Below are 13,814 nucleotides of genomic sequence, written 5' to 3' on the forward strand. Positions count from 1 at the left end.
TTAGCAAAAAAGGGTTAAAACACCATGTAGCATGTAAATGTAACAATGCAATATAATATCACTTTAGCCAATTCAAGTGGCATATTATGACACTTTTAGCTGTCATTAATTTTAACAGTGGGTGATGGGGAATCGATCTATTGTAGATCCAGCATAGTTTGGACTTCAGTTGGACACAGAGTGCATCAAAGGGTTGGATCCAGTCTTAGTCATATTTATTGAACACAACAGGACTTAAAGTAGTCATGACTAAGATAAACAGAATCTCCACATTGGTGACAGAGAGTCTGACAGAACTAGTACATCAATCTATTTTTCCTTGCATTTTTGCATCTGAACATGCTGATTACATGTGGTCTTATGCATTAGATGAACAGATAGGTACGTATGATTTAATGTTCTATAAACCTGATATAGACTGCATTTGGACGTTGTGATAATCCATACCATATTGTGATGAAAATTGACCTAAGTGAGCTTCAAGCTTCTGTCTTCTGCCCTTCTGCTTTGCTGATCTTCTTGGCTTCAACAAGACATTCAGAAGTTTTTGTTTCTATTTTTTTTTTATTATCTGCAACTTACTGTGTTGTCCAGACCTGATAAATTGTAGTTGATCTTATGACTTGTTCAGAACAAAGCAACTTTCAACCATGGTTTTTAAGCTGGCTTGTTTCAACAAACTATAGCTAAAATTGACCACAGTTTAGGGTTCAGCTGTTTAGCTAAACTGCAGTTAATCAACAATAAATTTGAATGGTTCCAATTTACTTGTGGGCGTGCAAGAGAGAGGCACAGCATGCAGGCTTTCTGCATTTTGTGCCTCTCGTGACAAATTATGATAAATGAGACTAAAATCTTGGTCTATCTTCTTTGTCATGCCCTCTTTTAGTTTATTTTGTAAAGTGAAAGAGGTACATTCTCAGTACTTTGTAGATTTAAATAGCTGAGCAATTTCTAAAGAGGCAGGCACAGATGATCTCATCCACTTCCATGAAATTTAGTGAACACATGGCTTTGGGTTGAGGTGTAAGACAGCATTCCCCAAGCTGGTGACTTCCAGATATGTTGACAAAAACACACATCATGCCCAGTCAACATGGCAAATAATTAGTGCATTAAAAAACGAAGTTAGCTGGATGAGAATTGATAACCTTCATGTGTTTCCATCATGAACCTCACTCCCCAAGATTGTTGGAGCAGTGGACTCACAACCTCAACTAAACATAAAAATAATATATTTGGGGTAGGGAGGTGTCTCTCCAAGATACTCACACTAATTCTTGCTTCTGCACAGCAATACCTCTAATTTATAAGTGCCTAGTTTTACAATGGGTTATCTATTCTACTGTCATAGTAAAGGAAGAAAACACAGTATAATGGCAACATAACTTTTAAAGCATAGTGTAACAAAAGGCAAACTTTCATACAAAATATTTCAGGTTTGCTTATATGGTTAAATATTCTTGTACTTAGCTTGTTACTTTCTCTTACTGCAGGCATGTAACAATCGGTCAAATTCTGAGATAACTTGCTATACAACTCCCTCACTGAAGTTCTACAACCTGACGCTTCCATTTGTGACAAAAGTTTTTTTCATTTTTGATGGTGTCATTTCATCTGGTTTTAATTTTGATTATGTGAATGACCCTAACTTTACAATTTCTGAAGAACCAGTGCTGATTTCCAATGGAAACCAAAATATAGTGATTAAGGTAAGATCTTAATTGGTTTTAAGTGAGGCAAATGTGTTTTCATCTCCAGCACCACACCAAGGATTTTAGTATGTCAGCCATAAAGCATGACTGGACTTGAAGATATCAAGCAAACAGCAGTATGAATGTGTGGAGAACAAAGAAATGGGACAAAACACAGCAAGTTTAGGTTAAATTCAGTTGTTCATGAAAATAATTTTAGTACATGCTGTTGTCAGAACAGATTTAAGTGAAATCACTACTTCAAATAGACCCCAAATGAACTCTCTCATTTGCTAAATGCTTGTAATTATGATGGGTGGGGTATAAGTGAAATTTTGCATTTTGCAAGAATTTGTAAGAAATGAAAGCCATTGCGGGTTTATTGTTAGTGAAAAGTAGGCCATGTAATCGGTTGCTGGCAGTAGGAAAATGAAGTTCAGTGAAATGACGTCATGTGATGTGTTGTCCTACTACATGGGGAGTGGGGAATCACGATGGCAGCAACTCTTTGTTTCTTGTACAGTCCCCTTCTGCCCTTAGCCACAAGTGTTCACCCTCTGGAAATAGAAAGAGTAAAGGAAACAGATGTGCCAAAACTTTATATGGGAGCCTCATTGCATCTTTAGAAAGCAATTCATTAGGACTCCATAGAAAACAGCAGAACTGTCTGATCTTCCAAAGAACCCATTACAAAAGGCAAAGAGCATTTGCCAACTCCAGGATTTTGCAAATCTGCCTCTGGATGCCTTACATATGACCGAGTTGTAAAATGGCAAGGCATTCAGTTATAGTTATACATGTGCTTGCCAAGATTATGGGTCACTGAATCAAAATGCATCTCTGCATGAATCCTAGATCAGGTACTTGGATGGTCATATTCTGCCATCAGTTCTAAGAACAAGGGAATTTCCTTCCAAAGTGGCTGGTGGCTGAATAGTTTTGTATCCCAGGCAGTTTCTAGCAGGACTGAACCCAGGGCAGAAATGGACAAATGCAGGCTAGTCTGGCCACCAGATAAAATGAAACTTAGTGGATGTCGTGTTTTGTAATCAGCATACATCCTAGATGGTGTTTGCTTGCTCCCTTTTTGAAGTATTGCCTTTCAGCTGGCAGACAGGCACAATTGGAGTTGCAGGGGGGAGGTACTCAGTCCCAAATAACTCTCTTTAGCATAGGTGTCTAAGCTGTGGGCCACAGGTAACTCCTTGTTGTGTGCCTCCCAGGGGGGACCCACCACTTTTAACCACAGCCCAGCAAAGCTGCAGGGAAATTACTGCTGGGGAATGATGAGGTACAGGAAGAAGTTTTAGCTTTTTTCAGTGATCCTGATGCACCCAGAATCACTGTTTTCTGATGTTAATAGTAGCAGGAAAACTGAAATCTTGAAGGAATTGCTACAGGCTGAGAGAGACTTTAGCCTTCCTCCCTCTTCCTCAGTGCTGCTGAGAAAACTGCTTTTCCCACCACCGATGAGCTATAAACTAATCTTCTATCATTCAGTATGGCCTGTATTCATGTGAATCATTATTCTTTGTGGATGTATGTATCCTAACATGCTTAAACACCGTTTTTTTCACTTATTAAATAGAGTTTGAGCGGTAACCATAGATGTATATAAAAGAAGCACATTTCCCTGCTCCCATCTCTGTCAGGAGATCTAATACAGATTGCCTTGATCTAGAGATTGTGCTGTAAATTATAGGAATGTCTATATTCTTCACTAATGCCTTACACCACAATTGGCTAGATGTTGAATAACATCACTGAGTAGTTCCCATTAAAAATTAGAAGTACATCATAGCGTAGCGTCTGATGGTTATGCACATTCTCCCCCACAAGTTAAACTCAGAGTGGAGGCAGTCATACACTGTCGGACAGCTTTTGAGAACTTGTGTTCCTTCAGTCAAAAGGTCACCGTGGGCCAGATTGGCAGTACTGTAAGTTTATGTACACACAAAAACAGAAGCAAGTTTACATGCCTCTTGATCATATTTTGTTGTCCAATAATTAAGCAAGCACAGCATGAAATTAAATGGCCGCTTGGTTCAGTGAACAAACAGTTCTTGCTGAACCAAAATTCTTTTATCTACTCTCTTAATTAGTTTCAGAAGAACGAAAGAACCTTCCTCACTTGGCTTTTCACTAAAAACAATCTAGTGTGGCACATTTTGCTTCCAGCAAATGAATATATACAAACCCACAGTTTATTTTTTTATCTAACTCAAAGACAACAAAGTACTTTATAAATAAATGTTTATACCAAAACCCCCATATTTATATAGCCGCTTTATTTATTTAAAATACTCTAGTCAGGCGTAGCTCATGCAACATAGCTTATAACCAAAAATATAAAATACATTAAAATATCAAACGATTTTAAAGTAGAACTATAAAAACTAGGCAAAAGACATCTCATAAAGTTTCAAAAACAAGTTAAGAAGCTTGTTAATTTCACAAAAACCCACAATCACTAAAATACTAAGGAGAAGCCCATCAGAGTCCTTTGGAAGCTTACTGTAGGGATCAAACAGCATTCAGTTCAAAAGGCATTCCATGTTGAGTGGCCATCACTGTCAAGCCCTAGCACTTATGCCTGTCAACTTTGTCACTCTTACAAGTAGGCAAACAAGCACGGTCTCCAGAGTTGAAAACATAAAGGCAAATTAATAGAGCCAATAGTTTTTTGAGTTTTCTGATTTCTTCAGAAAACCTGGTCTCAAGCCATCACACTTTCCACCAATCAAAGTTTTCAAATCTCTTATATTTGTCCCTTTAATATAATTTCCAGGGCAGCTAAGTCGATCAAGTATTTTCAAGTAAATAGGACCACTGCATGAAGAGCAGCTCTGCTCCATGTTTTGTTGTTCTTGGGTGGTGCGGGGGAAGGGGGAAGGACAACACTTTTTATCTTTTATCTGGGAAACAAGACACAACATGCTTACCCATACTCAAGGTTTAGTAGGAGTGGAGTGTGCATTGTTGACCCATTGGTTATTGTTGAATTGTGGTGTGTCATGTCATCTGAACTCAGTTGCACTAACAAGGCTGTGATTTGTTAACCACAAACAACTCCTGAAGATAGCATATGGTCTGATGCTGGGTTGTTTGTGGTTAACAAATCATGATATGTTACAACAACTTCAGGCAACACAACCCACATATCAACAACTAAGGGTTCAACAACAACCCACACTCAACTCATACTCAGCTTTGAGTGTGGGTTGTCATATTATCTGAACCCAGCCTTTGATAGAAAGAATTGTAGAGTGTTTATGTAGTACAAATGTGATGTTCCAGTCTGAAACATGAGACCAATAGTAGTTTATTTGAATAACTTTTTATTACAATGCTTGTTAATATAAATAGAAACATAAAATGTTTGATGTAAACAGAACAAACAGAAACAAAAATGAACTTGTTGGATATCTAGCATTTTACAGAAATCCACAGTCTGTCCAGGTGTTCAAAAGAATGTGTGAAGTGTCAACGTATATATTGGGAATGGGAGTGCATGTGTTGCACCCAATGGCTCTGTAATTGGTTGCTTGTACACTTTTAAAGAACCCATCAGAAAAGTATGTGCCTTCCAAGTGGCCATTGAAGCTCCTTGGTATACCTTCTATCCAGCTGAATACCCCCTCAAACTTTTACTTCTTCCTTTATCTGTGTAAACTCAGGATTTATTAATAGCTGCTTTGAATGTGCTACCCTAGATTCCACTAAGTTGCCTGCTGGGTTTATTGCCTGCCCTGTCAAAGAATGGAGCAGCACAGTTCCCATAGGAATCCACTGAGATGGCTCAGTTACAATATTCGTAAAAATACCAAGCGCACCTAATCAATCGCAGATGTACATAGCGCACACTCATTCAATTTCTCATCTTTTTAATGTTACATGGGATACAGTATTTCCAGTGCAGGAAGTTAGCACCATCCTATATAAGCCCAGAATAAAAACAATCTAGCCACAGAATGTTTTGCTATGACTGCACTTCAGGGACTCTCAGCATCCTAAGGTGCACATTTCCACATGTGACTAATACAAGAGGTTTCCCATAGACTGCTATGGGGACCAAATTAGCCAATTAGGTGAGCAGTGCATTTATAGGGCTTTCACTCAGGAGCACTCTTTCTGTCCAGCCTTCTGCATTTCAATATGCAATGGATTTCTGTAGCCATTCAAGATGGCAAGACTTTCTTAGATCTTTATTCTAAGGCTGTAGGAGAGAGAGCAGAATTGCACACTATTGTAATGTATTCCTGTGCTATTTAGAAACTCAGCTAATTCTGTGCAAATAGGGTCATAACTTAGCATCCTGACTGAGGCAGGGGAAGCAATTGAGCAGGATCCACACTTTGCTAATGGATCATAGCAATCCTGAAGATTGATTGACTGTGGCAGAAACTAAAGTCTGTCTACTGTCTGTTAGGATCCAGTATATATGCAAATACTTTCCCAGGAGCATTTGGAAGGATAAAAATTTGTCTGGATTTATTCCGAGGCTGTAATGTAAGGCAAATACGGCCACACCTCACAGAGCAGCATTTGCAAAGTGCTGAGATAATGTATACCAAAGGTAGTACCAAAACACTTAAGAGAAGGGAAGAAAGGGTGAAGCCATAAGCATCCCACTGAATCATGAATCACCCGTTTACTATTGTGGTTGGTAGTTGAGCTTATCTGAAAGAGAACAGACAGAGGAAAACATAGCAGGATACAACCAGAGCCAACACACTGCAGTAGCCATTTGAAAGGGCAATCATTTTCTGTTTGTCCATTGAAGTTGGTCCATAAAACTCAGTGTTTTAAGCAAAAAATACCCCTTGGTTTAATGGATTTTAATGACTGTGCAGCAATTCAATGCATTTATCTGACTAAGGAATTGATGCCTTCCAGTATTCATTGTTATTTGTTTTAGTTTATTTCTCCAAAAAATAAGTTTTAATTATTTGTTTTAGTTTATTTCTCCTTAGGTGTGAAAGGAAAAAAGAACCTATCTTGGTAGAATTTTCTTATTGACTGGTTTCAGATATGATAAAGGCTGAGTATAGCTTTAATGTGAGGTGACATTGAGCTTTGGATTGTTGTTGAAATGTGTTACTGTTTTATGTGAACTCAGTCATGTTAGTGAGCCATGGCTTGTTAGCCCCAACAGCTCATGAAGAGAACTCATAGTTGGACATTGAGTTGTTAATCATGGTGTGTTACCTAGGCTGGGTTCAGTCAACAGGATAACCATTTCAGCCACAACCCACAACCCATCATGTTGCCTGGGCCCAGTCATTGTCTTTGTTGTATGTTTTTTCTAATAATTTTTATCCATTTTTTCTAGGGAAAAAATATTGACTTGGAAGCTATTAAAGGTGAAATACTACAAGTTGGAAACAAGAGCTGTGAGAATATCACCTTGAAGTTGCAATCTGTTTCATGTACTGTTCCGAAGGAGCTACTGAAAATGAACCGTGAACTAAATATAGTGGTATGATCTCTGCAGTAACATGACGTACTTGAAAAGCTTCATCCTGCCCCAAATTCTAGAGTAGTGGATGGTGAAGTGGCTTGTGTCTTACATATGAGCACAGCCCTTCTATAACCTTTCCCTTCCCTTCCCTTCCCTTCCCTTCCCTTCCCTTCCCTTCCCTTCCCTCTGGCTCTCTTTTTTGTGAAGTGGGGTGCAATTTCCTGAGCTAAGCTGTTTTGCATGCTTTACCACATACAACAGCATCACCTCCAGCTGAATGAATTAGAGCTTTATCTATTGGGCGGGTCTAAATTTACAAAAAATAATGAATCATCCTGGAAGATTAAAACTTGAAGGTTGCTCTTTAACCTTCCCTTTATACGGGTAGTCCTGGAACTGTTCACATTTTCAGAAAAATGTGGACAGTGTCAGGCTAGTTCTTTGATAGATCATGGCACATGATTTACTTCAGTCACATTGGTAATAGTCTGATGATATGTGGTTGCCCGATTGTTTGATGATCAAACTTTATTTTGCTTGTGGTAATAAAGTGCAGGATTTATGGAGCTGGTGGAACAGGAAAGTGATCTATTTTGATATGGTAATATTAGGGTGTAATCAAGTTGTTTGGGTGGCAGATGTTGGCAAAATGTATCCCTTATTTCTCCTGAGTAAACCTGGTCACTTCCACCAGTTGCTCAAGCCATGGAACCATGTCTACTGGCTGCACATATCATGGTTCACTGAGACTCACCCACCCTACAAATCAAGCCAATTATACACCAATATTAGCACATAGAACTGCCACTAATGAACAAGTATCTTTTTGTATAAGCAGATGGTGCCTATTATTTTTATATTTTATTTATACAAGAATGTAGAACATGCTTTTTCTCTCCCAAAAACAGTTGTTCCCAGTAGCTAACAAAATATATAAACAGACACCAAATAAATACTATCCTTACTTAAACAAGATTACCAGGTTAAAACAGTACCAGGTACAAAGACAAAGACAAAAATCAAGGAGCTGAAACAAACAATAAGTTAAACGATGACAAAAGCAAAAGGTCATTTAAAAAGAAATCTTCAGCTGTTGGAGGAGCACAAATAATGAGGAAGAAGCCTGGCTTCTCCATACACAAGGCGCTGTAACAGAGAATCCTCTTCTCCACTACCAGCTACTGTCCTTCAGAAAGAAACAGCACATGAAAGAGGACAGCAGCTGATCGTAGCAGACAAGCAGATTCATATTCCGGCCATCACTCAGCTTCTTTACCCTCTGTATCTAGGCTCTCTTCTCTGGCCTCCCCAAACCCCTGTGAGGCTTAAAACAGCTGTTTTGCAAGAGGTCTGTGATAATTTCTTTAGACTATAATTAAAAAACAATAATCCAGCTGTTTTTGACTGGAGCAGTAGCTAGACGGGAAAGGTGTGTTTGCTCTTTCTGCCATGCTGCCTTCTCTGTCATACCTCATCACCGAGCTTCTCCTAGCCCCATTTGGGAAAACGCAGGTACTTGTGTATCACTGATTTTTCTTCCTGCTCCAATGGAGGTAAGAGGAATTGATTTACATTTGTAAAATCACAAGGGGAGGGGATAAAGGCAAACTCGTCACCTATAAAGAAGCTGGCTCATTGGATGCTATGTGAGCAACTTCTGGATGCCTGGGAACTGGGCTCTCCTGCACCAGAAGGACTAGGTGGAATATTCTGAAGAATACTTATCCATCTTATGCCCATGGAAACCAAACTAAGAAAAAGACAGGAACTCGCAAGGAAAAATGGTTACACACATGACTTGGATAGATATTTATGCAATGACTTTCTCTTCTGTGCTTCCCCAAATGAAGTTGAGCTCTGGTTTGTGTGTAAGAAGCATTTGTGATTTCCCCTGTTCTTTCAGTGGAAGAAAGAAGTTTCATCTGTAGTTATTGGGAAAGTAATGATTCAAGCTGAACAGAATTACACAGGACTTATTGGAGGCATTGTGTCAGTACCAATTCTTCTCTTGTTACTGCTTGGACTTTTCCTGTGGAGAAAAAAAAGAAAGCAAATCAAAGGTAATGGTCATTATTTTACATACTACGCTTTCACTCCATAAAAAGAAGCTTACACAGTAAGAGGAAGTATGCAGGAGCCAAGAGTAGTGAGGAATGAATGTGGGCAAATCTGGATGTTGCCTTAGAGCTTGTTACAGTTTATTTATTATTATATTTACATCCTGCCTCTTTTCCTCTTGTGAGGAACTCACAGTAGCTTGTATAGTCCTCCTCCTTTCCATTTTTTGTTCACATGTCTCCCAGTGAGCTTTATGGCTGCATGAGGACTCGAGACTGGTTCTCCCAAGCCCCAGTCCAGTGCTGTAACCAATATACCACATTGTTCTCAATTGCTAAAAAAGGCTAGGAAGTTAAGTGGTAATGCACTACAGTAGTCTTGAGAGGGATTACAGGAATGAAGGAGAAAGCTAGCAACAACTGCGGAGATGTTTTGAGACTACTCCTGCCATAAGAGCAGCAAAGGTGAATTATTATTAATAGTTGTTGCTGTTTTTTAAAGATGGCATTCAGAGTTAACATTAAACAATGAAAAGCTTAGGCAGCATAGTCTTCACATGTCTTCTAGTTTAAACCAAAGAAGATTATAAAAGTAAGCAAATAGGTTTGGATTATGGAGACTTTTCTGCATGATAATTCCTTGAATGACTAAATATATAGTAGTCAGTCATCAGAACGCCGATCAACTCAGCTGTTGTCCTTCTGTAGCATGGCCATCTCTTCTCCAGCACTGCAGTGCTACATGTGCTGCCTACAAAGTTAACTTCACATCCAAGACTTGGAATACTGTGTTGTACTGTGGTCAAATATGCAGATTTGGCAATTAGTGAGTTTCTAATATCTGGCTGACACTAAGCTTAGCAAATATATTTATCTTCTGCCATATGGTGGGAGAGAAATAGTTTTTGCAGTATTATTCCTGCAGAACTCCCCAGCTTAGCACTGCTTTGGACAACTGAGATTTCTAAGACAATGCAGGTTTGTAAAGATTTGTTGTAAAATTCACTCTGCTACTACTCCAAGAGAAAAATAAACCTCTTAATTGTAATACTGGCACACTCTTGCTTTTCTCCATTGTAAGATTTAGGCAGAGAAATTGTCCGCTATGATGGAAGAGTGCACACTCCTCACTTGGACAGACTTGTGAGTGCAAGGAGTGTGAGCCCTACAACTGAAATGGTGTCAAGTGAATCTGTAGACTACAGATCAACTTTTCTAGAAGGTATTATTTTTCTGATTAGTAAATACCGAACAGTTGCCATATTTTAGCTGCCTGTTATTTCTACTTACCTTATGTATTTTACAATGTGAAATAGGCTGCAGCTCATTACCAGAACTGAAAATGCTGTAATAGATGTAGGGTTGACTCAGTGAGTTTCAAGGTTCTAGCACTGCTGATGAGGAGCCGGAACATATGTTATGACAGCTTTCCTTTTGCAGGCTTTCTGTGGTACAGCTGTATCACTTTAGAACCACTTACCTAATGGATTCCTGTCAGCACACAGGTTGACTCCATGGCATGCCACCTCTCCCAGCTCACATTCCTGGTGGCTGATGATGGCCAGAAGTTTGATGCACTAGATGGGGTGGCACCATTGGTGCAGTATGCATTTTTAAGTATTCCACTTGGTTGGGATTGGGGGAGATATTTGCCTTGGAGGTCAGAAAATAAATAAGTTCTTGTTCTCTTTCTCTTCCTCCATTTTTCTTTATATCTCTTCCCTTTTCCCATTTTCTGCTTTGACTGATCTCCAGTTATTGGCTTAGTGTAGCTTCCATCCATGTCCCACCAACTGCTTCTGCCTCTACTTTTCAGGTCCATCCTCTATGAACACCCTTTTCAACTAAACCTTTCCTGACCCATCCTAATTTCCACACTTCTATTTTTGCCCAGTTCATGTGCTCTTTCACTCTTGTAGGACTACAGAACCTTGCCTCCGAAACAAAGAGTTTATGGAAAGAGAGTTCGTATGGCCAGAGCCCTCCCACATGATTCATGGGGCTGCTAGTGGGCTAATGACCCTTATATGCTACTTGTAGGGTTACAAAGCAACTGCTGCAGCTTGTGAAATCACAGCAGCCCACTTGTAAGCTGCTGTAATAACAGAAACTGCAGCAGCTGGGTCAGCCTGCTAGTTCATGCAAGTGGGCTACTGTCATGCTTGCAAACAACACAAAGGAGTTCCAAGGACTACTTCCTATATGCCAGTTGTTTCCTGCCATTTGTTTTCTACAACATGTAAAAATCCAGCAACAACAAAAATCTGACGGTCCAGGAGTGTGCATTTCACTTACACATCTGAAAGTTACTGGGTGCGCATGTGAAGTGAGCATCAAAGATCATTAAATTAACAGTTCTCACCAGCTAAGAAGTATCTGCCCTAAACTGAGAATCTATGAGAGATTCAATAGTCAACAAGTGCTCTTGATACTACTGAAGCACCATTGCCTCTAACTGCATTCGTTCAGTGCACCACTCCAGTAGCAAAAGATGTGAACACCCTTCCTCTGAACCATGGCAATACTGGTCTACTTACTTATATAGCAGGGGTGAAACATGTGTCAGAGATCATGCTTTTATCAGAGCCTAGGTGGTTCAGCAACATATATCTCATACAGTATTTTCTGTTTACACAGTACAGTAATTGAAGTCAATTTACAACTAAAATTGAAACTGTTAAAAAACATTTCATAGCTGGAGAGCATGTGGTCAGCACCATTTGTATGTTTAATTCTTAGCTCTCAAGAATTCTGGTTTTGAGTACAGTAATCTTCATAAGATAATGCTGGAACTCTTACTTACCTGTGTTGTAGGAAACATTGCTGGTGTGGTGAAATATAAAATAATGAGCTGGTTCACAATTCACAACAACCCATGAATTATTAAGAACAAGGAGAAGCAGTTGCACATGCTGCTTCTGGGTCACTCATCACTTCCACTTTCAGTTAATATCCTACAATTATTCAGTACAAGATCTGGGTTGGAGGTCCTTCTCTGGGGGCCCTCTGTGAAGGAGATTAGGTGACTGGCTACCTGGAGAAGGACCTTCTCTGTGGTGGTGCCCCATTTTAAGGTTTAAATCGTTTTAATTAGGGCTTTATAGAAGATGATACTGTACTTTGCTTTATTTTATTGTAAGACCATCCTGAGACTCTCAATAATAGGACAGTATAGAAAAGCTTCAAATAAATAAAAATAGGTTGTTATCCTGATGTCCAAACCCAGACACTCTGGATTATTTAGAGGTTAAACAATCCAGTTAACCCATTGTTTGTCACTGGACAATATAATGGTCATTGGACAATATTGTCCTTGTACAATATTGTCATTGGACATTGCTATCTTACCACCAGCCCAATTTTTATTAAAGTGTTGAGGTGTTATGTGATTTGGTAACAGGGAGGCCCACTTTGCTGATGAACCAATAAAATTAAATGGGCCCAATCCAGGGAAAATTGAATGCTTTTAAACCATGTTAATTTAAATGAAAGAGATGTAGACATAATTTTCCAATTGTATTCCATAGGGCTTTAAAGTTTGGCAAAGGTTAGGGTTAGGTTCATACTGGAAATACATTGCACAGTTTCAAATGTCATGGATGTTTCATTAAGCCAGACCCATTTTTTACCAGTGCAAATAGTACATTGCTTCTGCAAAAGTATAGATTGGAACCAACCTTGTTCAAGGACATGAATCCAGCACCTTTGGATGCCTACCTAGGGCTTCTTCACTTGTGTTCACTTGTTTTTGGTATGCTCTTTTCTGCTCTTTCATTTGTGTGTCAGTTTGACGTGAATTCTATGTTCTAAAAATTGGAAATATTCTATGTTCTAAAAATAGTTTATATGATTAATAAAGATTAAGTCATTTAAAATGCAATGCAAAGTGAATTGTAGTTCAATGTATTTTAAAGGCTTGTGGGAAAATCTGTTATACTTAACTATATTAGCTTTTAAAATTTCAGGAAATGAATCACTCAAGTCATTTTCCTAGTTGAATATTTACCATTGGATAAATATAGTCATGGGCTCTTAAGTATTTGTCAGATTTCCAGTTGCCCACCAAATTATAATCTGACAATAAGACAAGGTCTGCTATTTCCTTGTTTTTGCTAAATGTGTCATTTCCCAGTTTGACACTCCCATAAGGATAACACAAGTACTGATAACTGGATATAATTTTAAGCTGGTTTGAAGTAGAGAGACTCTGGGAAATTCAGGTGAAACTTTACCATTCACTTCCTTCACAGTAAAAATTCAGATTGCTCCATGGCAATCTTGGTGAGCCTTAGGAAGATAATACTAGCTTTATATGGGTGTGGAGGGCAATTTGCCCTTTTAAAATACATATGTAAAAGTTCTGTGATAATTAAAAACAGTGTTATTTTCCAATAAATAAAGGAAAAAGTATATAGTGGTTTATTTGCACAGAGAAAAGTCCTGGCCTTCATATCCTTTGACCTAGAAGAACTTCCTGTTCAACTTTTATTATTAGACGCAGCATTCAGTACAGATTCCAGAATTCAGACTTGGCTCAAATTCCATTGTGATACCCAGATTAATCCCCTTGGAACAGAGAAGTTGGATCCCTCTTTTTTAAGC

At 38.8% G+C, this 13,814-nt stretch overlaps 1 protein-coding gene across 1 annotated transcript in view; it reads left to right on the forward strand.

Annotated features, from left to right (window-relative positions):
• MET (MET proto-oncogene, receptor tyrosine kinase) overlaps positions 1 to 13,814 on the forward strand; it is a 108,648-nt gene that overhangs the window by 83,212 nt on the left and 11,622 nt on the right. Inside the window, exons 11-14 of the mRNA XM_044423084.1 lie at positions 1,497 to 1,712; positions 7,027 to 7,173; positions 9,059 to 9,215; positions 10,294 to 10,434. Of these exons, the coding sequence (XP_044279019.1) occupies positions 1,497 to 1,712; positions 7,027 to 7,173; positions 9,059 to 9,215; positions 10,294 to 10,434 (661 nt within the window). The remainder of the gene's footprint in view (positions 1 to 1,496; positions 1,713 to 7,026; positions 7,174 to 9,058; positions 9,216 to 10,293; positions 10,435 to 13,814) is intronic.

The sequence above is a fragment of the Varanus komodoensis genome, unplaced genomic scaffold (genome assembly GCF_004798865.1).
Source record: "Varanus komodoensis strain SLA01 unplaced genomic scaffold, ASM479886v1 scaffold13_1, whole genome shotgun sequence".
Classification (NCBI taxonomy): Eukaryota; Metazoa; Chordata; class Lepidosauria; order Squamata; family Varanidae; genus Varanus; species Varanus komodoensis.